The 24720-nt window shown below is 38.2% G+C and overlaps 1 protein-coding gene across 1 annotated transcript in view; it reads left to right on the top strand.

Moving 5' to 3' along the window:
• Positions 1 to 795: 795 nt before the first annotated feature.
• Positions 796 to 24720, top strand: part of CEP97 (centrosomal protein 97) — a 31196-nt gene continuing 7271 nt past the window's right edge. The window contains exons 1-10 of the mRNA XM_020999853.2: positions 796 to 881; positions 7023 to 7165; positions 7793 to 7951; positions 9367 to 9468; positions 11482 to 11595; positions 12171 to 12337; positions 18840 to 19004; positions 19696 to 19829; positions 21382 to 22159; positions 23861 to 23936. Of these exons, the coding sequence (XP_020855512.1) occupies positions 836 to 881; positions 7023 to 7165; positions 7793 to 7951; positions 9367 to 9468; positions 11482 to 11595; positions 12171 to 12337; positions 18840 to 19004; positions 19696 to 19829; positions 21382 to 22159; positions 23861 to 23936 (1884 nt within the window). The 5' untranslated portion in view covers positions 796 to 835. The remainder of the gene's footprint in view (positions 882 to 7022; positions 7166 to 7792; positions 7952 to 9366; positions 9469 to 11481; positions 11596 to 12170; positions 12338 to 18839; positions 19005 to 19695; positions 19830 to 21381; positions 22160 to 23860; positions 23937 to 24720) is intronic.

A 24720-nucleotide genomic window follows, 5' to 3' on the forward strand; every position in this document is an offset into this window, starting at 1 on the left:
AAATGCCTGTTCCACAATGAACACACATGAAAAATAGCATATGAATCCACTTTTCTAAGCTGACAGCAAACAGAAATCTGTGAAAGCATATGGATGAGAATATATACCAGACAATACAGAGTGGAGGGTGGAGGGAGGAGGAACTTCCACTGGGAGAGAGAGCTCAACCAAGAGAGTCCAGATCTCACCCACGGGGAAATTCCCCAAAGTCTCTAATGTAATAAGCTGGGAATAACGACTTGATTGAGGTGGTGGCTCCTGTACATAGAAGCTTCATTCCAGAAACTTTGTCTCCTTTCAGTGACCTGAAGAAAGTTTGGAACCTTAGGTCTTCCCTGTCTAGGCTAGATCATGATTCCTCTCTCCCTCAAGTTGTCACCAACTCTGCACTGAATAAATCAGTCTCCACCAAGGAGGAGAATCCCATGTGATTGGACTTTGAGGCAGGATTTTCTTGCACTTGTTAACTTTCAATTCTATACCTAAACATGTTAGTTTTTATATAGGATATGTAGTTTGTTTAGGAGATGGAAGAAATAACAGGTATAGGAAACAATTTGCAAATCATCTACACTACACACATGCTTTCCCTGTTTCTAAGTTATTTACTGCTGTAAAATTGGAGTCCAATATTACTTTAATTCATTAAACCCTCTCTACCAATCAGAACGCAATAGGTCCTCCCTTCCCACTAGCCCAGGAAGGGGTTGGGAGTGGAGTGTTGAGGGATGGGCGCCATGCATCTTGGGAATAGTAGTTTTGCGCTAGCCCAATTAGACTACATACCCCACAGAGCTTCGGGAAGTCGGTTGCCTGGTATTAGCAAGCGGGAAGTATGGCGACGGCGGCGCGGAACGACGCGGCTTTACCACCAGGAGAAGGTAAAAGTACCTTGTTCCTTTAGTTTAGAGATCCTTTCGCCAGTCCCCCTTCCAGTAATCGCCTCTCCACAGAAGGGTTCCCGGGGGCTCCCCATTTTATCGCTGCGTTTCGGGTCGTCTCTTCTCTAGCTGCAGTTAGGCTTGGCGTCTGGGGCGGCGGGGCGTGCTGCCCTCTGGGAGTCGTAGTCTTCCCGCGCTCTGTAACTGCCTCGGTGACCAGGCGAGGGCCGGAGGGGCTGGACTACAGCTCCCAGGGGGCTTCGTTCAGCCCCGCGCGCTGGTCCCGCTGTTTGTTTGGTTTCTTTGGGGTTGGGGAAGAGTCCTTCTTGCCTAGGACTTCGGCTGGGCTGGGCAGAGGGAAGAGCCACATTTGCGGGAGCATCGTGCCCCGAGTCTCTTGTTCGTCATCTTCCCTTCCCCAGGAGGGGGCTGATGACTTTGGTGAAGTGGGGGCTGGGCGGGCTGGGGTGGGAGCATCACTCACCTGGTCCTCACTGAGGTGCAGGGGGCTAGGGCTTGGCCTTGGCTGCACAGTGGCGGGATGGGGTCCTTCTTAACCTGAGCGTCTCACCCTGTGCACAAGCAGGTTGTAGGGCCAGTCACCTTTGTTTTTACTGGGACTGCATAGGTTGAGACTGTATACCCAGCTTCTCGTCTTGGATCAGGGCAGAGGGTACAGGCACCAGCATCATAGGTTTTCCACAGAGGATTTTGGAGCCATTGGACTCCAGATTCAGGGCATATTCCACAGCATCATGGAGGCTCTTGTGATGAGAGAATATCATGCATCTCTTCCCCCCCCCCCCCATTTATCATAGCTTGAGAAGTGGCCATGACCAAAGAATTCACCTCGTGGCCAGTAGGTATGATAAGCAGAATTTCTCTTTGAAGACTTCTTTCTTCCCCTCCTTCTGCTGTCCCTAAAAACAACAAAAACCTCCTTTGAGTCCCACAGCTTGGTCTCCCCCCAGGTGCTCCCCCCTCCCGGTTTTTTCTGTTTCCTCACAGATCCCAGTGTTAGAGTAGGCTATAAACCTCACGTGTCTTCTTTGGCAGTGGCATAATGAGTCTTCTCATAATTGTCTAATTTATTTGTGATTTTGACAAGTATACTATGTTTGTTTACCAACACCCTTGTGGAGAGGGTGAATCTTCATTTTCTCTCCTCTCACACCCCCACCCCGACATCAGTACACCCTTTAGGGGACTTGTTGCCTCATTTAGAATACGTTCATAGCAGACTTTGGAATACATGCTATGAAAGACTTAAAGATAGAACTCTATAATGCCACAGTTTGTGTGAATTTGAAACTATGGTTTTAGCCTTTTCCAACTTATGTCAATTGCTTATGCCTAGAAAAACAGCCGTGCAAAATATAGAAGAAAACCTAATTGAGGCTATTTCATTCCATCATTTCATGCATATCCCTAGAGTTGGCAGAAAATATGTTCACATACCTCTAACTCCCACTGTCCTTACTTTAAATATTCCAAGAGGAGTAATAGAAGCTCCTTCTTTTAAAATGAACATTGTCAGGAGGTTGGAGAGTGGAAGAATGTTACAGAGGAGGAAGGGAGGGAAAAGGGACAGCTTTGTACTTGGAGTTAAAATCAACAACAGATTTAAGGCTCTTTTTGAAGAAGAGGAAGGTACGCTCTGAGGGAGAAATGGCTCTTTGTCCTCTAGGGTAGGATAAAGTAGAGCCACAGAAGTGATCTGGTGAAGATATCATCTAGTAAGAAGTCAGAGGAAGGAGAGAAAAATAGTGGTGGTAAGTGATCAAGAGTTCTCAGTTAGCTATTTGTTGACCTGATAATAACAATGGAGAAGTTTGTTGTCTTCCTGAGAAAAGCATCCAAAACATGAGAACCTTCCAAATCTTGTCAGAGTGGATGATGACTGTGCACTTGTGTTGATTCTGTGGTGATGGTGCTGTTTGGCTACAAATAACACTATAAAAAGGGAACCTAGAAAATATTGTTAAAGGTTACAAAACCATGTGCTAAACACAGGCACATTTGCCTCATTATCCCCCATTAAAAGCAATGTATACAGAAAAGAAAAATTGATTTGAAAAGTTAACAGTTAGATAAGAAAATGCTATCCGAGAATGGGATTTGGACTTTTGGATCATGGCTTGAAATAAAAGAGATGACTGACTATTGGCCAGGGATAGAATGTAACTGGTAACAGTTTATCAGGTGTCTTGCAAATCTAATTCAAAGGGCTTTGAATTAAAAACGATTGGGGAAGTAGTATGTCTGTATTGGAGAGAAGCTACAATGAAGGCAAATCAAAAGCAGTTAAGATGCCCTGAAGTTCACAGTAACAAAAATCCAAGAAAAGAACCAGTAGTAAAATCCATAGCTGCAAATGCCAGGGGTGTGCTATAGCTAGCAGGAACTGGCTTTCCAGCCAGTTGTTAAATTTTCAATGTGAGCATTTAGGTATAAATCAGGTCTTTGTTTACAGTTTTATTGATTATCTATAAGGACATAGAGAAAATGTTAATTATTCAGGCTAAATTGAAAAGTTTGTTAGAGTACATTTTCTTTTCCAGAGAGCTGGTTGTTTGACAGTTACCAGCACACTTCTGATGACTGCCCAAAGTTTAGGCAGCAAGCAAGAGGAAATAGAAGTCGTACTGCAGGGAGGGAAATTTGGTTCATGTTGTGGATGAGGAAACTGAAGCTTTAAACAGTTATGAGATTGTCTGCAGTATCTTAGAGGTAGTTTATCTTTGCTTTCCAGTTTTGAACAAATGTTTTTCTTACTTCCCCTGGGCCTCAGTGTTCTTATCTATAAATGAGAGGGCTGGAACTCCCTTCTTTTAGTAGAGGGTAGAAGCCTACATCTTCAGCATTTTGCACATGTCATCAGATGTAGTCACTGTTTATTTTTTAACTGTTTGTCATTCTTTGTCACATGGGAGATTTCCATCGTTGGGGGAGATGGTATATTGGGCAATGACTTGTTAAAAATCCTATGGCAATGACAAAAAACGTAAAAAGATGAGCTTGCGGGACTAAATGATCTCTAAGCTTCTTTTGACTTCTAATTATCTTTGGCTCTATAATAAATCATTAAATATTTATTAGGTATCTACAGTGTGCCTAGCACTGATTATTCTCTTACCTCTCAGTTCCATGGCTGCTCAGAGCCATTCCAATACATTTATTGTGGCATTTTAAAGGTGGCTTAGCTTACAAGTTCTCTTTTATCAAATAGATTGTATGGCAACTGATACAGCCATTTTAGGGACCAAAAGGTTGCAGTACTCAAATGGTTAGGCTTCAGATAGGCCTGGGAAATTGTGTAGCTGTTGAAGGAATGGGGTAGGAGAAGACTTAAATGCTAAGGGGTTACATTAGTACTTACTAGCAATTTTAAAAAATTTTTCCAGAGAAACATCAATCTTCAATTTCTCCATGGAAATTAGTTAAGTAGATTTAAGTTGTATAAAGTATAGATTTGTAGGGCAGTGAACTCTGCATAACAGGTACCTGATACATATTTATTTAATTGAGTAATACTTCCCTTTTGCCTCCATTTAACCCTGGTGATTTTTTAAAAGTTGCTATTTCAAAGACACAAAATATGGAAACCATGTTTCAAAGTTATGGGGGTAGGTTGCTAAAATACTGCATTTTAGAAGCTTGGCCTCCAAAACATATACATGTCTGATAGTACTGTGTGTGTGCTAATTCCTAAGGATTACTGAGTAATTGAAAGAAAACATTGTTCTTTATAAGATTACCCTAATTCTTATAATCAGAGTTGCTAGGCATCATAGAGGTAATTTGCACATTCCTTCCATGTAGTTTGAATCCCTTCTGTAACACCTAGCTTCCACTTGAGGAGTGGATTCTCCAGTAAGGGAGTGCTGTTCAGTTGTGTCCAATTTTTCATGACTTCATTTGAGGTTTTTCTGGCAGAGATACTGGAGTGGTTTGCCATTTCCTTCTCCAGCTCATTTTACAAATGGCAAAACTGCAGCAGAGTTAAGTGACTTGCCCAGGGTCACACAGCCAGTAACATCTGAGGCCAGATTTGACCTCTGAACAATGAGTTTTCCTGACAGTGCTCTATCCACAGTGCCACCTAGCAGGCTGCAAGTAAGGATGTACTATCTTATAAGGCTGTTTATTTCTTTTATTTCTTTTTAAAATTCTGAACTTAAGCATACAAAACGAGCATTTCCACACACAAAGTATTACAGAAGAAGAGGAATATACATTAAGCTGAAAATCACTCATTATATATAGCTTGTTTTTCCTTTTAAAAATATGGTAAATTCAACATGTAGCTTTCAGATCTATCCTATTTGTGTTTCCTTTTGGCCTTCTGTTCATTTAAAAAAAAATCAGTGACCTACTTTTCTTTTCTTTGTTTTTTTTTTTTACAACCTTATCTAAAGCTTTCTTCTCTTTCCTGCTCTGTCTCTCCCCATTGAAAAGATGAGGGGAGGGACAGCTAGGTAGCGCAGTGGCTAGAGCACTGGCCCTGGAATCAGGAGGACCTGAATTCAAATCCAGCCTCAGACACAAAGCACTTACTAGCTGTGTGACTCTGGGCAAGTCACTTAACCCTGATTGCCTCACAAAAAAAAAAAGAAAAAAAAAGAAAAGATGAAGGAAAACCACCCTTATAACAAATAGATACAGTGGAGCAGAACATCCCAGTGTTGACCATGTCTGAAAATGCACATTCCATTCTGTGCCTTGAGTTCATCTACTTCTCTGCCAAGAGGTGGAAATTAGGCTTAATCTTTGGTCCTCTGGGATCATGCCTTTTTATCAAAGTTCTTAAGTCTTTCACAGTTGTGCTTCTTTCCAGTGTTGTCATTATATAAATTGTGCTTACTTAACTCAGTATCAGATCATTTCAGGTCATCCCAGGTTTGTTTGAACTTTTTCCTTTTATCATTTCTTACAACCCAATAATATTTTGTTACATTTATATACCATAATTTGTTTCTGGCTGTTCTTCTTATAGATTCCAGTACCTTACCTCACCCTTTTATTTTTAACAAAAATAATTGCTATAAATATTTTTTTACCTATGGGTCCTTTTTCTTCTGTTTCAATCTCTTCAGGTGATCTCTTTGCCCAGAGTAGTATCACAAGGTCAAAGAATATACATAGTTTAGTGACTTCTTAGGTATAGTTCCAAATTGCTTTCCAGGAGGGCTGGACTGTTTTTCATAGCTCTGCAGTGTGTTAGTGGGCCCGTTTTCCCTTAGTTCCTCCAGCAATTGTCATTTTCCTTTTTTGTCATCTTTGCCAATCTGATGAATCTGAGGTGGAACTTCAGAGTTGTTTTAATATGCATCTGTCTAATTATTAGTGCTTTGGAGCATTTTTCCATATGGTTATTGGTAGATTGGATTTCTTCCATTTGACAACTGCCTTTTCATATCCTTTGATCATTTATGTACTGATGAATGACTCTAAAGGCCATTCATTCTGTGGTTTGAAAGTTCTATTAATTGTTAGGAAGGGTGATTCTTTTTGGGTCTGGAGTCTATGACCATGTTTAGAGAAAGCAGCTGGTCTCCCCATGATTCTTTAATTTGTTAAGCTGAAACTTGCCTACCATTAATTACATCCTTTTGGTCCTCATTCTTGATCTAAGCTGAATAAGTCTAATTACTCTTCTGCTTGACAGCCCTTCAGATGTTTGAAGATTATTTTCCTCCTCAGCTTTCCCCTTTCCAGGCTAAATATCTCCAGTTCCTTCAGCTGCTCCTATATGACATGTATTTGACTCCCTTAGTTTATCGATGTTTAATTTTAAAATATGGTTCACAGAGTTGCACATAATATTTTGAATGTGGTTTGAGTAATCCAGTTTACGTTGGAGGGATTTCTTCCCTTGTTTTGGATGCTGTACTTATAATAATACAGCTGAGGATTGTGTTGGGCTGTGACTCATCACACTTTTGGCCCACATTACATTCTTAGTCTTTTAAAACTCATGTCTTCACATGAGCCTAAATCTAAAACTTCACATTTATCTCAATGCCACTTCATCTTAAATGTCCAATATTACTTTTGCTCTCAGTCTAATTCAAAAACTAATCTCTCTATGCAAAATTATCCTGCTCTCTTTATTTTCTGAGTTTTCCCTTATTTTTCAAGGTGCAGTGGTTGATTGGTCAGGCCAAGGATTACAGAAATTGGGTCCAAATTTGTCCTGTGATGCAGACACACATACTTTGATTCTTGATAAAAATCAGATTATTAAATTGGAAAATCTTGAGAAGTGCCGAAGACTAGTACAGGTCAGTATTATGTACTTGGGAAAATGGTTGATTTAGGAACATATTGCCCTGGAAAACTACAGACATTAAAAAAGGCAAGACCAGCTTGTTTTTATGATGAAAACATCCATGCCAACTTTATGCTCATCTGGAAAAAATTGTTAATGTAACTGAAATTTCTATTAAAGTGAAGATAATTATATTGACAACATATTACATTGATATAATAAGATATAAATGCATTAAAATATTAATATGATGAAATAATTATATGATAACATATTGATATTGTACTGTATTCCCAAGGTTCCCCCATTCTCAGTAAATGGTTAAAAGCTTGATCTTTTATGATGAAAATTTTCTTGGCCTGTGTAACAAATTGTTCCATTTTGTTCTGCATCTTGTTAACAGATTCTCCATTTTTTATTTTGTTATGCTTGGAAATGAAAAAACACAATGTATACTATATAATGTTTAGGAAACAGTGGAAGGTCTTTAAAACATAAACAGGAAGAACCAAACAATTGTAAGATTTGAATTGTGCATAACTGTGGAAGAGAGCTTTTTTTTTCTTTTTGTTTTAAAGTTAGCCTGAAATTTGTATATATCATGGCTGAGAGTAATTTGTTTTTCCTGGTCATCACACAGTTGTCAGTTGCCAATAATCGACTGGTTCGGATGATGGGTGTGGCCAAACTGACTCAGCTCCGGGTGCTTAACCTGCCTCATAATAGTATTGGCTATGTGGAGGGGCTAAAGGAGCTAGGGCAATTGGAATGGCTGAATTTGGCAGGAAATAATCTGAAGGTAAGCAGTGTTTTTAAAGTAGCAACTAGAAAAGTAGGAACCTTTGAAAAAATTATTTTAGATGTCATTTGAATGGAAGTAAACAAGCTACCTTTTCCTTTCTTTACTATGCATGTCATATCCCAGGTACTCAAATACTTAGGTACTTTAAAAAAACAGTAAAAATACATAAAGTGACACATTAAAATCAGACCTCTCAGAGGAAGGATTTGTATACAGTAAAACTAAACATCTCAGAAGAATGATTTGTCCCCATTAAAATCAAAGTTCCCAAGGATTTATCAGATAAATTAGTTTCAGATAGAGATGACTTGAAACTTACATAACATAGTATGGGGCAAGCTTTGGAGAGGGAGGCCAGGGACCGAAGTTCTAGTGCTGCTGCTGCTACCAGCAACATTTCATTCCTCTAGCACTTAGTTTTCTCATCTGCAAAGTGAGGGGGGTTGACCCAAAACTCCTAACTTTTTTTTTCTCTTTTTTAATTTAATATTTTATTTTTCCCCCGATTACATGTAAAAGCAATTTTTAACATTCGTTATTTAAAATTTTTGAATTCCAGATTCTCTTCTTCCCCTCTCCCTTCCCCCCTCGTTGAGAAAACAAGCCATTTGATATAGGTTATATGTGTGCAGTCATGCAAAACGTATTTCCATGCTATAAGATTTTTAGCTCTAAAATTTGCTGAAAACCCTATTAAACATGCCACAATATGGGAGTCCATTGCTCGGTCTCTCTCTCTCTGAGCCCCTCTCTCTTTTTTTTTTTTGTTTTTTTTTTAGGCAGTTGGGGTTAAGTGACTTGCCCAGGGTCACACAGCTAGTAAGTGTCAAGTGTTTGGTCTGAGGCTGGATTTGAACTCAGGTCCTCCTGACTTCAGGGCCGGTGCTCTATCCACTGCACCACCTAGCTGCCCCTGTCTCTCTCTCTTTTAACTGGACTTATGGTTTCAGCTTGTGATGGGAAATTTCCTCTATCCGCATGGATCGGTGCCTTCTTTGTAAATTATAGACTTAAAATATTTTTTAAAAATGTATTCCAAACTTAACAAATACCAAATAAAGTTAGTATTTCCACAGACTGCTGCTCATAGTATTCCGGAGTTGTCTGGAGTGCCAAGAAGTTAAGAGATTTGCCCACAGTCACTAGTGCAGAATATGTCAGGGATGGTACTTGAACCCAGGGCTTCCTGCCTCCAAGGCCAACTCCGTAGCCAATGCATTGGCATGATGGTCTCCCAGATCCCTTTGACTCTTCCCCAGAGTCCCTTCTTTTGCCAGGTTCTATCTACCCTGCTTCCAGTAATTATGGAAGGAGTCAAGAGGGAAGACTTCTAGTAGATGTAAACTAAAGAAGTGTTTTGTTTTATGGGGCTCATGCATAAATTAATATAATGAATATTTTTCTCATCTTAGGCCATAGACCAGATCAGTAACTGCACAGCTCTACAGCACCTTGATTTATCAGATAATAATATATCCCAAATAGGTGATATTTCTAAACTAATAGCTCTGAAGGTAAGTGTGGTCCTTTGAAATTTGAAGTTTCTGTGTTGAGAATTAATAATCTAATCAGTATAAAATCATGCTTCTATGTGAGAAGAATAGACTATTAAAATTAGGATTCCCACAATTCTTTGAAAAATTATTTCTTTTCTCCCCTTTCTATGTTTCCTTTTTTATCTTTCTTCATCCCCTTAATATTGAAATTGTGTCTGAAACTAATGTCTAGGCCTGATCTTTTTTTTTTCCTGAATGCAACATTTTAAAAAATATTATTTTATTTCTTCCAATTACATGTAAAAAGAAATTTTAACATTCATTTAAAAAAATTTTGAGTTCTCAATTTTCTCCCTCCCTCTCACCTCCCTCTTCCATAAGACAGTAAACAACTTGATTATGTTATATATGTGCAATCATGTAAAATATGTTTTCATGTTAGTCATATTGTGAAAGAAAAAACAGACCAAAAGAAAACACACACACACACACACACACAAAAATTAAAATAGTATGCTTATCTGCATTCAGACTCCATCAGTTCTTTCTCTGGACATTAATAGCATTTTTCCTCATGAATCCTTTAGAGTTGTCTTGGATCATTGGATTACTGAGAATAGCTAAGTCATTCATAGTTGATCATTGTGCAGTATTGCTGTTACTGTGTATAAATGTGCTCGTTCTTAGACCTGATCTTAACAGGATAAAAAATTGACCATTTTTAACTAAGGTTAGTCTTCATCTCTTGTAAAGACTTTTCCTTCTTAGCCAATAAAGGTTATTGGCCTTTAGAACATAATTTGAAACCCTTGATTTGGCCGAATTTCAAGAGCAATGATTCCCAAATCTAGTTTTGTGACTTTCCTAGGTGTCTGTAATTATCTTCATGTTGTGAAATTCATTTAAAAACTCAAAATTTTAAAAATAAGGTTAATTTTAATTTACTTTTTAAAGATAAACACATGCCCTATGGACTTTTATGGAGTGGAAAGTAATGGGAAATCAAATAAGAGTTGGAAATTGCTGCTTTTTAGAGACTATCTCTAAGGCAGTTTTTTCATCTTTGTGCCTCATTTGAATTGTTAGAAGCTGATGAAGTCATTCAACCTTGAAATCAATAATATTAGCTCAATTATTCCACCTTTCTTAGTAGAAATCATCTTTATTAGTAATTATCATAAAAGATTTGAGGCAGTCAGATTTTTAAGATAATAGATGAAAAAAGAGTTTTAATAAGTAATATGAAGATAATTCAAATGACTTTTTAAAAAAAAGTTTGATTGAGATATTGTCAGAACTCCAGAAATTCAGTCCTTTTTTTTTTCTAATTTTTGTTGACTTGAGATCAGATGATTCCCATTGTCTCAACTTTAGGAATTACTTTCTGCTTCCTTCATGAATTGTATCCATCAAGTACTTTGATTAAAAAAAAAAAGACTAAAATTTCCAAGCTTTACACACACACACACACACACACACACACACACACACACACACACACACACACACACACACACACACTTTTTTTGGTGAGGCATTCAGGCTTAAGTGACTTGCCCAGGGTCACACAGCTAGTAAGTCTCAAGTTGTCTGAGGCTGGATTTGAACTCAGCTCCTCCTGACTCCAAGGCTGGAGCTCCTATCTACTGCCCCTTCCACGTAATATATTTAAAGACAAATTTTACTTTACCCAGATTTCTCCAATGCATTTGTTTTTCTGTTTTGATTTGAAATAAAGATTTAGGTGTGTTTGGAAATCACTGAGATGTAATTATAAATCTCATAGCATGTCACTAACCAGTTGCATGACCCTGGGCAACTCCTGGGCCTGAGTTTTCTCCTCTCTAAAATGATTGGGTTATCCTAGCTATCTAAGGTTCTTTCTAGATCTAACATTTTATAACTCTGTACTTTGTACAGCATAACTAAATCTATCTCATCATCAAATTTGCACAATATTGCAACACTGCCAAAGTAGATTTTCTTTTGCACTACTTTAATTGGTATCTATTGTTTGGTCTTGCTTTAAAGACTCTCCTACTACATGGAAATATCATCACCTCTCTTAGAATGGCTCCAGCTTGTCTACCTCGAAGCCTTGCTATCCTTTCACTGGCAGAGAATGAAATACGAGACCTAAATGAGGTACACATTTGATAACCATTTATATTAACAAGAGAGCCAAAAAATATCCAGTAGAGAGGGTGGTGTGGGATCATAAGTTAGTTTCATATTGCCAGCACCTTGGAGGAATTTTAAAGTCATTTTTACTTGTTGTATGTGATTTCATTCTTCTTTCTCTTCCTTTCCATCCCCCCTTTATCCCAATATATCAGTATAAGATTGGGCTTCATTCACTTTAATATGTTAAGCCTATAATAATCCATCCACAACCATCTGGGTAAAAGAAGTTTGACACCACGTGTCCTTTCTCTCAGTTACCATAGATGGTTTTACAAATACTCTGTTTTCTTTGTTCCAGGGAAGCTGATAGATGATACTTTTCTAAGGGATAATCCAAGTCCAAGTACAGCAGGGACAGATGGCTATATTGTTGCTGATTTTTTAAAAAGTTAGTAGATAGAGCAGAGGGTGGCCCATTTTCAGAACAATAGAGAAATTGTCGCCTTCTCCAGTCTTGTTAAGATGTGAATCATCAGAAATCCAATGCTTGACACTAAGTAGTTCTTTGGTTTCAACAAAGATCTCCTTTATTCCAGATTTCTTTCTTGGCATCCCTTTCTGAGTTGGAACAGTTGTCAATCATGAACAATCCCTGTGTGATGGCCACACCTTCCATTCCAGGCTTTGACTATCGGCCGTACGTTGTCAGCTGGTGCTTAAACCTCAAAGTCCTAGATGGATATGTGATTTCTCAAAAGGAAAGGTGAATATAACCTCTTTAGCATCACACATCACTGAAATCAATAAAAAGGCTTTTTTCTAGCTAACAGGAAATAGATAAATTATATAATTCTTAAAATATACACTGTGAAAAGAAAGTCACTGAAAAGTCACTTAAGTGTTGACTATTATGTTTCTCTCTTAATGGTGTTTTTCCTGTACTTTTGATAACAAAGTCACACTGGTCTGTGTCCTGAACATGTTATTGAAAATTCTGCACTATGGAGGGTCTTATTATTATAAAAGATTCAATATATTTAACATATACAGGCTTTTGATACAGTTTTAAATTTTGGGCATGGAATGTAGCTATTATTTTTTCTTATATTTTCTAGTTCTTCAAGAAATCAGAATTCACTTCTGTCCCTTTTTTGTTTCTCAGCACAATGTACTCTGAATATGAATAAGCAGAGTAGTTTGTGAGGTTGTATAGATGAATCTAGTTTTAATCTATTCTTGGTTAAATATAGATTTTTTTTGAGTGAGGCATTAAAGGTAGGCTTTTATGGTCAACCAAAAAAAATTGGAGAATAGTGAAAGCTCTCTACTAAATCGATATTTTTTGGAACCACAGAAAAAAATATCCCTGGGGCCTTTTTTTTTTTGCCAGTATAGTGCTGTCTCTGCAGAATCATGATGACTATAGCCTATAATGAAAGTTGAATTGGACAGAGACCTTGAAAACTGGAATGATTTTAATCCTTTTTCTACCTCAGCTACTTTTAGGGAGCAGGTTTCTTTAATTAGTTATAGGATATGGAACTTTATTTTCACACTCAGGTGTGGAATGTGTTTAAAGAAAAAAGGCACATGCCTTGTAATCCCAGCTACCAGGGAGGCTGAAGCTTGTGGATCTTTGGAGCTCAGGAGTTTTGAGCTACAGTAGGCTATGCAAATTGGAGATTCACAGTTTGGCATCTCTATGGTGAACCTCTGGGAGCAGGGGGCCACCTAGTTACCTATGGAGGGGCAAACCCATTCAGGTTGAAAACAGAGTCAGGTCCATGTGTACCCCTAGCAAATTCTAGCCTAAGTGAGATGGGGAGATGAAATCGAAAGAAAGAAAGAGAGAGAGAGAGAGAGAGAGAGAGAGAGAGAGAGAGAGAGAGAGAGAGAGAGAGAGAGAGAGAGAGAGAAGGAAGGAAGGAAGGAAGGAAGGAAGGAAGGAAGGAAGGAAGGAAGGAAAGAGGGAAGGAAGGAAGGAAAAAGAAAATAGAATCCCCAAACTCCTTATATTTTTTCTTTAACTGTTTTAGAATTGTCATCCTTTTTTTTTTTAAATCATTTTGTTAACTTGAACATCAAATCCCATTTCAGGATTTTTTAGTTCTGCATATTTCAACAACATTTTCCCATTTTATGTGGCAGAAGCATGTAAATAATCCTTATAGTATATAAAAGGAACACTAGATTTAGAAGACAGTTTCTCTCTGGATTTGCAGATTTCGTGCTCCACAGGTGTACCCTGCATAATTTCATTGACTGATTCCACAAAAACAAGACCTTATCTGGGGGCAATGCTATAGAAATAAAACTTAGCAGCCTGGAATTCCCAGTGGGGTGCCAGAATTGCCCAGGTGGGTCTCAGGCAAAGATTACTTTGGGAATGAGCATTAGAGACTGGACTGAGCTGGTAGGGAGGAGGAATTAGAATGGGGGCTGAGCTGGGCTAGTTGACTTAACTTCATTACAAGTGGGAGTGGGAGCATTAAGGTGACGTTGGTGTATTTGATGTGTATTTGATATAAATACGTGTATTTGATATTAAAAAAAGATTAGCATTGTGATGTAGTTCCAAAGAGAAAACGTATAAACTCTGGGAATATTTAGTGTGATATTTGTATCTGATGTAAGTAGAGCACAGCATTTATGACTTAGTCTGTAGTTGTTGTTATCCATCTTAAATGCAGCAAAAAGACCAGTTCAGATCCTCCCTCAAACACTCATTAGCTGTGTGACTGTAGGCAAGTCACTTAACCTTTATGTACCTTAATTTCCTTAATTGTAAAATGGGGATAATAATAGAATTTATCTCCCAGGGTTAATGAGATAATTGTAAAGCGCTTAGCACAATACCTGCCACAAAGTAAATGTTAGTTTTTATTGCTTAACCTCTGTGTCTGTTTCCTTAACTGCAGCATGGAGATAATAACATCTACCTCACTGGGTTGTTGGGGGATCACACGATAAAATATTTGTAAAGCATTTAGCACAGTGCCTGGCAAACAATAGGTGCTAAAACATGCGTGTTTCCTTCATCTCTTCCTCCCTTTCCGGAAAACCCCAGCTGGTGATTAACTCCCCAGGGCACTCCACAGAAGACTTTGTAACCTGTATGGTAATTGAAGTACAGTGCTATTAAGCCTAACCATCATATATAAATATGTTTCTATGGGAAAATGCATTTAGTGTTCCAGCTTGTAACCCTGACAGTGGAAATTGAGGGCTTCCCCTCCTTGCATCCACCAGAAACTTTGTGCTGCCAATAGGGATGTCCCTAGCACCACACTTAGTCCAAAGGCTCCAACAAAACCAGGAGTACATTAGGGAAAGGGATCCCGAAAGATTAGGGGGTGAGGAATTGGTGGAGGGAAACAGTATTCTGGAATGAGAAGCTGATTGGGGGTTAGTGAGGAGTACAGGTCAAGTAGAGTTACCTTCTTGCTCCTTTTTTTTTGTTTTTTTCTTCTCCTTTTAACTACTCCTCCCCACTCCACAAAAGGGCAAGGAAAGAAGAAACAATGGCTTGTCTTTTCCTCTACTTTAAAACAGTTTAAAGATTCATTTATATTTTTATTTTGAAGTTAATGAACACCAAATAGAACAGGCATTTGCATCTGTGTGGTGGAACAGAGAAAGATGATTATACATGAAACTGCAGATGTCTCCTGGTACAGCTTGCTTTCCTTTTTAAGTATGTCATAAGATCAGCTTATAGCTATGAAAACTGTCCTGCACGTCTGACCTTCTTTCCAGCCTTCCTTCTGTTCTCTCTTGGTTTAAAAAGAGAAAAAAAGATGCCTCAGTGACCCTCTTTTCTTTCTCTCTCCTCTCCCCCCCTTTCCCTCCACTTTCCCTTATTTCTGGCTACTTTGACCAATGCTGGTTAGTAGGATGAGCAGCTGTGGCTGGAGGGGGTTTTTCTCTCTTCTTTCTTCTCCCTTTCTCTTCCTCTTCCCACAAGCTTTCATTCCTCTTCTTGTTCTTCCCTCTCTCTGAAATATTCCTGACAACACTGGTAGAAGGCAGGGAGTAGAACGAATTTAGCATTGCTTAGCCGGAGTATAGGTGTCAGTAGGTAAGTGACTCATTTAAGTCCTGGACTGCCTCAATTAAAAGGGCGATTTTCCCCTTTTTAGCAGTGGATGGTACTCTAGTAATTGTTTAGTTTGTGTTTGAGGGAGTTTGATTATTAATTCAATCTTGTTATCTTCAGTGTGCATGGGTGATAGAGTCCATTTTTGGAATTCCCCTTTTTACCTCTACTCAGGATGTTAACATTCTTATATCCATGTTACCTGAGAGTTTATGGGTAGGGATTTTGGAGAGCATCTATACCAGTTGAAGCTAAAGGGGGCTTTAAGGAAAATAGAACACAGTTATACAATGTCTAAGTGTCTTCACTTCCAAATAGTTTTCTTTTGGGTTTAAACATTTTGTACAAAACTTTGCAATGACTGCAGTATTGTTTAGAATCTGTTTATATAGCTAGACAGATCATCAGTGGAGGGTTTTTCTTTTTTAAAAATAAGCCATCTATTTATAATCTTGAATCTGGGAGTAAAAGAATTAATAAGGTGAATAAAACCTTCAAGCTACTTTCCTGGTCTACACTTCAGCCTTAGATCTCAGGAGCCTGAGAATGAATTTTTGATTTTGTGTATGTACTCAGTTTAATTGTTATTGCCAAGAACATACAGGTTTTGTAAAAACACTCACCACCCCTATGCTATTAGTAGTTTTAATTCCAGTGTGTAGTGGATGTGTTCCTAGCACAATGTCTAGCACATAATAGGTGTTTAATAAATGCTTGTTGATTGATGCCTAAAACTCTCCACCATTACAAAAAATTTCTTTAGTGTTCATTATATTTCTTTAATAGATTTAGGTGGTCAGAATATTGTCTACATGATTCTACCTGAGATACTTTGAATAGTGGAGTTGCTGATATTGATACTTGGCTGAGGCTTTAAGCATAAACAAGAGTAAGTGATATCTATTGAGTTCACCAGAACCTGACTGTTATTTGGAAATCTTTCTACATATTAGAGACCTCTGTTCCATACTTTAATAGCAGTTGTCCCCTTATGTTGTTGAATTTGAAATATATTGGGAACAAAAATGTAAAGAACAGTGATTTTTTTTTGTGAGGCAATTGGGGTTAAGTGACTGTCACACAGCTAGTGAGTGTTATGTGTCTGACGCCAGATTTGAACTCAGGTCCTCCTGACTCCAGGGCTGTTGCCCTATCCACTGCGCCACCTAGCTGCCCCTGAACAGTGATATTTTTTTTAGAAGGAGTAGAAAGGGCATATTCTATGTTGTGAGTTGTCTCTCTTAACAAATTTGATATATGTCAAACAATCTGTATGTAAATAGCACTGCTGTGCAGGTTCTAAGGCCATAGGATGTTTGTCTAAGACATGGTCCCTGCACCGGGGGAGCTTGCAGTAACAGGAGAAGACATGAACATTGATAAATACTTCACATACTTAAGTGGATCTGGGATCTCATCAATTCCTTTATTCCTTTGGTTCCACTTACCAGCCCTGTGACTTCCCAAACCAAAACACCCATCCCTAGCCACCATTTCCCTATACCTCTTGTCTGCTTCTATTAAAATGTAAGCTCATTGAGGGTAAGGTCCATCTGCCTTTTGTATTTGTATTTAACACTTAGAACAGTGACAGGCATGGGATAAGGCTTTAATAAATGCTTATTCATTCATTCATTCACTCATTCATTCAGTGATGCATATCACAGCCCATCTGAGCTTGGCCATCTTGTGTAATGTTTGTCTGTGCCCTCCCATGGCACCTGCCCCATGTGCTGCTGAGCATCTCATTTACTTTCTCCTCACATTGCCAGGATGCCACTGGAGCACATGTGCATGCCATCATCTTTCCCCTGACAGTTGCCCGATGGTCAGCCCATCTTCCCATTGGAGCGTACATTGCCTTGACAGCACCCTTTACTGAAGTTCCTCCTTTTAGCTTCATATTTCTTATGCATTGCAGCCTGATCACACCCATCTTGTGCTCCTCCATTGTTCTCTTAGTGATACAGGTTTTTAATTCTTTGAGGATGATAATATTCTATGATATACAGGTTCGTTAGAATATCATAAGGTCTTAGATCCAGAGCTGGAGGGGACATGAGGAGGTATCTAGTCAAACCCCTTTATTTTACACAGGAAGAAACTGGGGCTCGGAAGTCACATGAGGTCATCAAAAAATTAGATTTGAATCCAGGTCCTTGGACCCCAAAGTCAGTGCTCATTCTAATGTACAGTACTGTGTTTCCTTTCTGTCCTAAAAAGATGGGCTTTTGTTTTTGGGAAAAATTTAGGTTTATTAAAGGAGCTTGCAGTTTCCTGAAGGTAAACCAGTCTTCCCTATAATTATAAAGCGCAATGTAAGGTAAGATGAGGTTTTCCTCATTATGATGCTGATCTTGTAAGTCCATAAATAATTCACTTAGATCCTATAATTACACTATTTTATAAAAACAGAGAAAACTTTTTCATGTTAATCTTGACAGTTAACTAGACCAGAATTTAGATAGTCACTTCAGTTTAGTATAATTCAACCACACAGCCAAGAACCATTTTTTCCATTCTGGCATGAAGACAAGTCATAGTAAACTAAATTGACTGTATTTTATGTCCCAGAGACCAATATGTTTGCAGCTTGTATATTAGGAGTCTTAAGAAGTTAGGAAAATTTAAAAAAAAAAGTTAGGAAAATTATCTTTTTCCCCCATAGTCTGTGACAGGCCTCTAGTGGGCAGGTGGTATGTGAATTGGTGGTGATATGGACATAACTTGTGCATTTTAAAAGGCTCGAGAGGGCTCTTGCATCTTTATAATGATTTTCAGAATGAGAATAGGTTTTTGTGTCAAAGTGATAGAGCTTCAGTGTTAATGCTGTTTAGCATTAGAAATATGGTTTCAAATATGATTTAGTAAGGGCAGCGAACCAGATAGGTCAGTTATGACTCTATGAATTTTATGAAGAAGATTCCTAAGACTTTTTATCAGAAGTTAACATTAAGTATATGAGCAAAAGACTCCAAGAGCCAGAGTTGTCCTCAGGCATCATCCATGGTCTGGACAGCTAATCATTCTGTAGTGTTGCCGCATTGGTGCAAGCATGTCTTGAGGTCATAAGATGAGGATGAGGCTTGAAGAGAAGGTCAGCAATCACCAAATGCTTTATACTGGGCCTTGCCATCCTAGACTATACTTCATTCATTCTCTTTTTCAGTTTGAAGGCTGAATGGCTTTACAGTCAAGGCAAAGGAAGGTCATATCGACCTGGTCAACACATCCAGCTGGTCCAGTATCTGGCAACTGTTTGTCCTCTTACTTCTACTCTGGGCCTTCAAACTGCAGAGGATGCCAAACTGGAGAAGATACTGAGCAAACAGAGGTGAGTATGTCAAATATGTAGCAGTTGATGAATTCCAGAGGAAAAGCATTCTCAGCTCAGCCGTATGTTGTTAGTAGTTCTAATTCCAACATTCAATCAAAGTATTCCCACCACAGTGTCTGACATGTAATAAGTGTTTAATAAATGCCTGTTGACTGATGCAACAAGTGCTGCACCTTCCATTACTGAGTACTCAAAACTCCTTATTACTGTTGGGCTTATAGTAGCAGAGACACCAGAGTATGGTTCTGACCATAAAACCGAGGGCTCCATTGCCTTTCATTGTTGATGGGGGAGAGGTCCAGGTGGGCAGAGAGTGAAAGGGAGTTACATACACACATATAGATGCATTGGTACAGTGTGTATGCATGTATATATCAATATACATTTATAGTATTGTTTACCCAATTAATGTTTCCAAATGTGTATTTAAATACTTGCTTATGAAGACAACAGAAAATATTTAGTCATATCATATGTAGAGATCAGGTTGTTGCTGGGTAAGGCTTTAAAGGGTATTGTGTATTTAAGTGCCATCTGGAGAATTATTTCTAGTCCTTCTTTTTTAGTTCTCCAAGACAAGGCTTTGAAATTTGGGAGGTGGTGGGATGGGGGAGCTACCTGATCTGAAACAGTGAGCTGCCGCATGATGTAAACTGTAAATTAAATTTGATATGCTATTGGTTTTTAGGCTTCACCAGAGGCAGTTGATGTGCCAAAACCAAAATGAAGAATCTTCATCTTCAACTGCTAGTGAAACAGAGGTAGCCATTGCACCTGAGCACTCAGATCCAGCTCCAGGGGGCCAAATAGTCCTGGAAAGTGGTAAGATTCCCATGTGCTTCTGTGAAGGGTGTCCGTGGCAATATGCATGTATTGTGTGTGCATACATACACATAGTACATATGCATATGTTTTGGTTTTTATTAGGGCTTTGGTTTTAGACTATAGGTCAACTTTTTCTATTTCTAAATTCTTCCAAAATTTTTTGTTTATAGCTTTTGTTTTTATGTCACCTTGATTTCCAGAATCATCCTTCTCATTCCCTTTGCCCAGCAAGCTGTCGATTGTAACAACGTATAAGAAAGTTACGGAAAAAATACCAGTTGAACAAAACTAACCAATTTTTCCTGCAGGGGCTGCAGGAGAGGAGGCACATTAATGCATTGTTAATGGAGCTATGAATTAGTCTAGCCATTCTGGAAAGCAATTTGAAGCTATGTTCCAAAAGTTACTAAACTGTGTAGCCTTTAACCTAGCAATAACATTATTAGGCTTATACCTTAAAGAGATCAAAGAAAGGGAAGGACCCATGTGTACAAAAATATTTATAGCAGTTCTTTTTTTTTAGTTGCAAAAAAAATGAAACTAAGAGGGTACTCATCATTTGGAGAATAGCTGAACTGATGATGGCATATGAATGTAATATACTGTTGTGCCATTAGAAATGATAAAAGGGGCTCTCCAGAATCCTTGGAAAATTTGTATGAACTGATGTGGAGTGAAGTGAGCAGAACAAGTAGAACAATTTACACAATTAACAACACTAACAAACAAATCTGAAAGCCTTAAGGCTCCTGATTAATGCAATGATTCACCATGACTTCAGAGGACCAGTGTTGAAGCATACTACTCACTTTTTTTTTTTAAGGCAATTGGGGCTAAGTGACTTGCCCAGGGTCACATAGCTAGTGTCAAGTGTTTAATCTGAAGCCAGATTTGAACTCAGGTCCTCCTGCCTTCAGGGCTGGTTCTCTATCCACCGTACCACCTTGCTGCCCCCCCTATACTGTTCACTTCTTGATAAAGAAATAATGGACTCAGACTGCAGAATGAGACTTATATTTTTTTGGGCAATGGACAATGTTGGAATCTGTTTTTCTTGAGAGGCATGTTTGTTACATACTTCTCACGACTTTAAGAGTCCATGATGTGGCCAACTTTCTACAATCCTTCCAATGCTGGCTATTCTTGGTTTTGTTATTTTTGTTAATTTTTCTGGGTATAAGGTGAAATTTCAGAGTTCTTTTGATTTTTATTTTACTTATTGGTGATTTGAAATGATCATACTTACGGTTGATTTTTTTTTTGCAATTCTTTTGAGAACTGTTTGTTCTCTTGGTTTAAATTATTTAAATTTTTTTTATAACATTGTCATTTTAGAATAAGGGTCTGATGACTTATTAGCAACTGTGAAGTCACTGGATTTTTAGAAAACATCAGGTTTGGGATTTGGGGAATATTGTGGAGAATCACGTGTTATTTGACTGCTTGCTTATTTTTTTAAGATACTTGATATTAATGTAGAATTTGTAGGTAAAAAATGGACCATTCAAATTCTTAGTAATTCAAATGAAACTACCTTTGTTTCTTCTAGAACCTGTCATTCAAGTAAATTCTTGGGTTGGGATAAGTGCCCATGAGGATCACTTATATGCTGTTAAGAGTAACCTGGCAGCCTCAGTACGGACTGCAAGGTTTTCTCGAAATGACCTACATCTAGAAGACATACAGACAGATGAAGACAAGCTGAACTGTAGTCTTCTTTCTTCAGAGTCTACTTTTATGCCTGTTGCCTCGGGATTATCCCCAGTATCTCCTACTATTGAACTGAGATTACATGGTATAAACTTGGATCTGGAAGATGATGAAACTGTGATTGAGTCACTGAAAGAAATGAAAAAACAGGATGTGGACAAGGAAGTAGAAAAGACTTTGTGGATTTCGAAAGAGAGTTCTGTTAAACCAGCAAATGATGAGGGAAACCCAGAGACCAGTGACAGAGATGGAATATTGCTCTGCCCTGAGCTGGCTACAGCAAGTGATGTCTCCAGAGATGGTGTTAGTCATTCCCCCACAGCTTTTCTTGGGACATGTGGATTCAGGCTTTCTAGTGCACAGCTTGTTAATGAAGGTACATTGTCTCAGATCATTTCAGAAAAAATTCCCTGCAGGCTTCTCCCTGAGAGATCTGTTGCTTTGGACAAAGATTCCACCACACTTCAAAAAATGAATGATGCAGCCACCAAGCTCCAGGCCTGCTGGAGGGGATTTTACATCAGGAACTACCATCCTCGAGCCAAAGAAGTGCGCTATGAAATACGGCTGAGGAGGATGCAAGAGCACATTGTTTACTTAACAGATGAAATAAGGAGGTGGGTCAGAAGTTCTATGCCTGGTGGTACCTGGTTTGTGAATAGAGGCCTTATTTTGTTTTGGAAGATTGAGTTATCATTCTGTGTCTGGGATACAGGTTAAACTTACTGTGCACAAAAGGATTTTCTTTTTGGAAACCTGCACTTAGGTCTTCCTCTGATGCCTCTTTGTGGTATGGAGGTAACCTGGCCCCTTGAGGGCTCTATCACTGGAGTGTATGTTTTGTCAGGCCCTACCATGCTGGAAAGGCTTTGAATGTGGGCCAGCCCCAGACTGTGTGTCTGTTGACCAAAGCTAGCCTGGATATGTCTGAACAAGCTCATTACAAGTTTGGCTACAGGGTGATAAATTTCTCAGCGAGAGCAACTCATGAAGGCCTATTACTAAGGCATAGTAGTAGGCTTTGTGATCTGTGGCAAGAGAGTGATATTTCACACGAGTGAAATTACATATCCTTGAAAATTAAAGCATATTTGTTTCTGGACATGCGAAAGAATTGTAAAGTCAAGAAAAGACTATTTCAGAGGGGTCAGAGTCAGTCATTTACCAAACATTTATAACGTGCCTACTGTGTGCTAGACACTTGGCGAGGTGCTGTGGACAGAGTGACTGAAATGAAATTGTTCTTATACTCAAGGAGCTTGTGTTTTCTTAGGTCCTAGATGGAAAGATGGAAATAAAATCAGTAGATAGCGTAAGGCTGTCAGACAGTAAGTCCAGAAACAGCAGGAGGCCAGAAGATGCTATAATTTTCCAGAAAATAAATATGATTTGGATTGGCTTCTGTAATAATACTAATGTCACATTTTAATAGACTCTTAAAGTTTGCAGAGCCCTTTCTTAAGTTTCATAGCTCACATAATCCATTTACTTTCTCAGATAAAACAGTTAAAATTTTATAGATCTGTGTTGAATAATAATGATATTTATTAAGGCTGCCTAACTTAAAATGTAAATGCATCAACTCCATTGTAGTTAAAGAATTCATCAAGTATATTACAGTCACCTGGGGTCATGGATGAAATGTACCAAAATAAATATAAAAGGGCAGATTAAAATTATTGGGTATGTTAAAGTTTCTAACATATACCTATTTTTATTAATGCTGAACTGAGAAACCTATTAAGTGACCTTTTATTAACTTTATTCTCTTTAAAAAAAAACTGTTAGGGATTCATTTTGTTTTGATGCATCAGTCAGTTCCCACAAAACAACGCACCTGACTCTTTCCCAGTGTGAATGACAGTCTATTTTTCATTAACTTTAAAGAGGATAAATTTAAAACTACATGTTTCTATGTATCTACAATTCTTCAGTATCCATTAGTTGAGACAGAATAATATTGAATTACTACTTTATAATCAGTTTCTCACAAGCATAGTTAAAAGTATTTAGTACTTTGTTTTATGCATGACATTCTGGTTGTTACTGTAATTGTGTTACTGTTCTACACAGTGAGTGCTATGTAGAAGTGAGCAAGTTCTTTATTTGTTGGTTGTGATGTTAATTCATATTTACTAGGAGTTCACATGGCTATTTTACTTCCATTTAAGATTTTCATTTAAAATGAGATACAGAAGTAGAAAGATCATTACTAGGCTATTAGAAAATTAATCTCTCGAGACAGTGTGCATTGGCTGTGCTAACCAGAAGTTCATAGTTCTATCTTCTCTTGGTAATCTGAACATTTTAAATTGTAGATTGAAAAAAGAAAGAGATGAAGAGCATATTCAAAAGCTTCTGCAAGAAGAGGCTGTCAGATTCCTTTGGAACCAGGTAAACTCCCTTCCATTGATTTAACTCTTTGTGTAAACAAAAGATACATTTCTGGGAGAAGAAGGGGTAAGTCTGCACACCCCGGCACCTTAGCTACGCTTTGCAAAGATTAGGGATAGCAAGTGCATTAATTGCCATTTAGTTTCCTATGTGGGAATAGCAGATTGAGTGGGTGACATTTTAGTTGTATTTTAAATGAAAAAAATTTTTGTTTTCTGAGTAGTTTAAGAAAATGAAGATAAAATTCAAAGGAGAAGGGAAATGGCTAATAGAGTTTCTATGAAAACATGCCATTAGGTAGAACAGCATTATAGGGGCAAAGTTTGATTACAATTTATTAATGACTTTTATTTCAAACTTTAGTCCCATATCCTCAGACTTTCTGCTTTGCACTCAAGACACTCCTTGAGTTTGGTGCTATCGAGCCTTTCTCTCATTATCACATATTGCTCTTGTTCCTCCTGTTCTGTGCTCTGGGCACAAAAACTCTCAACACTCTTCTGTTTTTGGCTTTTGCTCCCACTAATTCCCATCCATCCTTTTAAGTTCGACATTTTAAATTTGATCAAGTTAATACAGGCTTCTCCATTGAAGCCTCTTGAACCACCATCACAACCACTGCCTGTCCTTCCTCCTTGTCTGTAATGACCCTATCCTTTCAGACTTCACATGGCACTTTGTTTTATATCTTTCCAATTCACTTACCATGTAATCTTGTCTAGTGTCATTATCCATGTTTGTGTTTTCTCGCTCTAGTAGACTGTAAGTTTTATGAAGTACTTTA

This window comes from Phascolarctos cinereus, unplaced genomic scaffold, assembly GCF_003287225.1.
Source record: "Phascolarctos cinereus isolate Bilbo 61053 unplaced genomic scaffold, phaCin_HiC Scaffold_726;HRSCAF=1367, whole genome shotgun sequence".
Lineage (NCBI taxonomy): Eukaryota > Metazoa > Chordata > Mammalia > Diprotodontia > Phascolarctidae > Phascolarctos > Phascolarctos cinereus.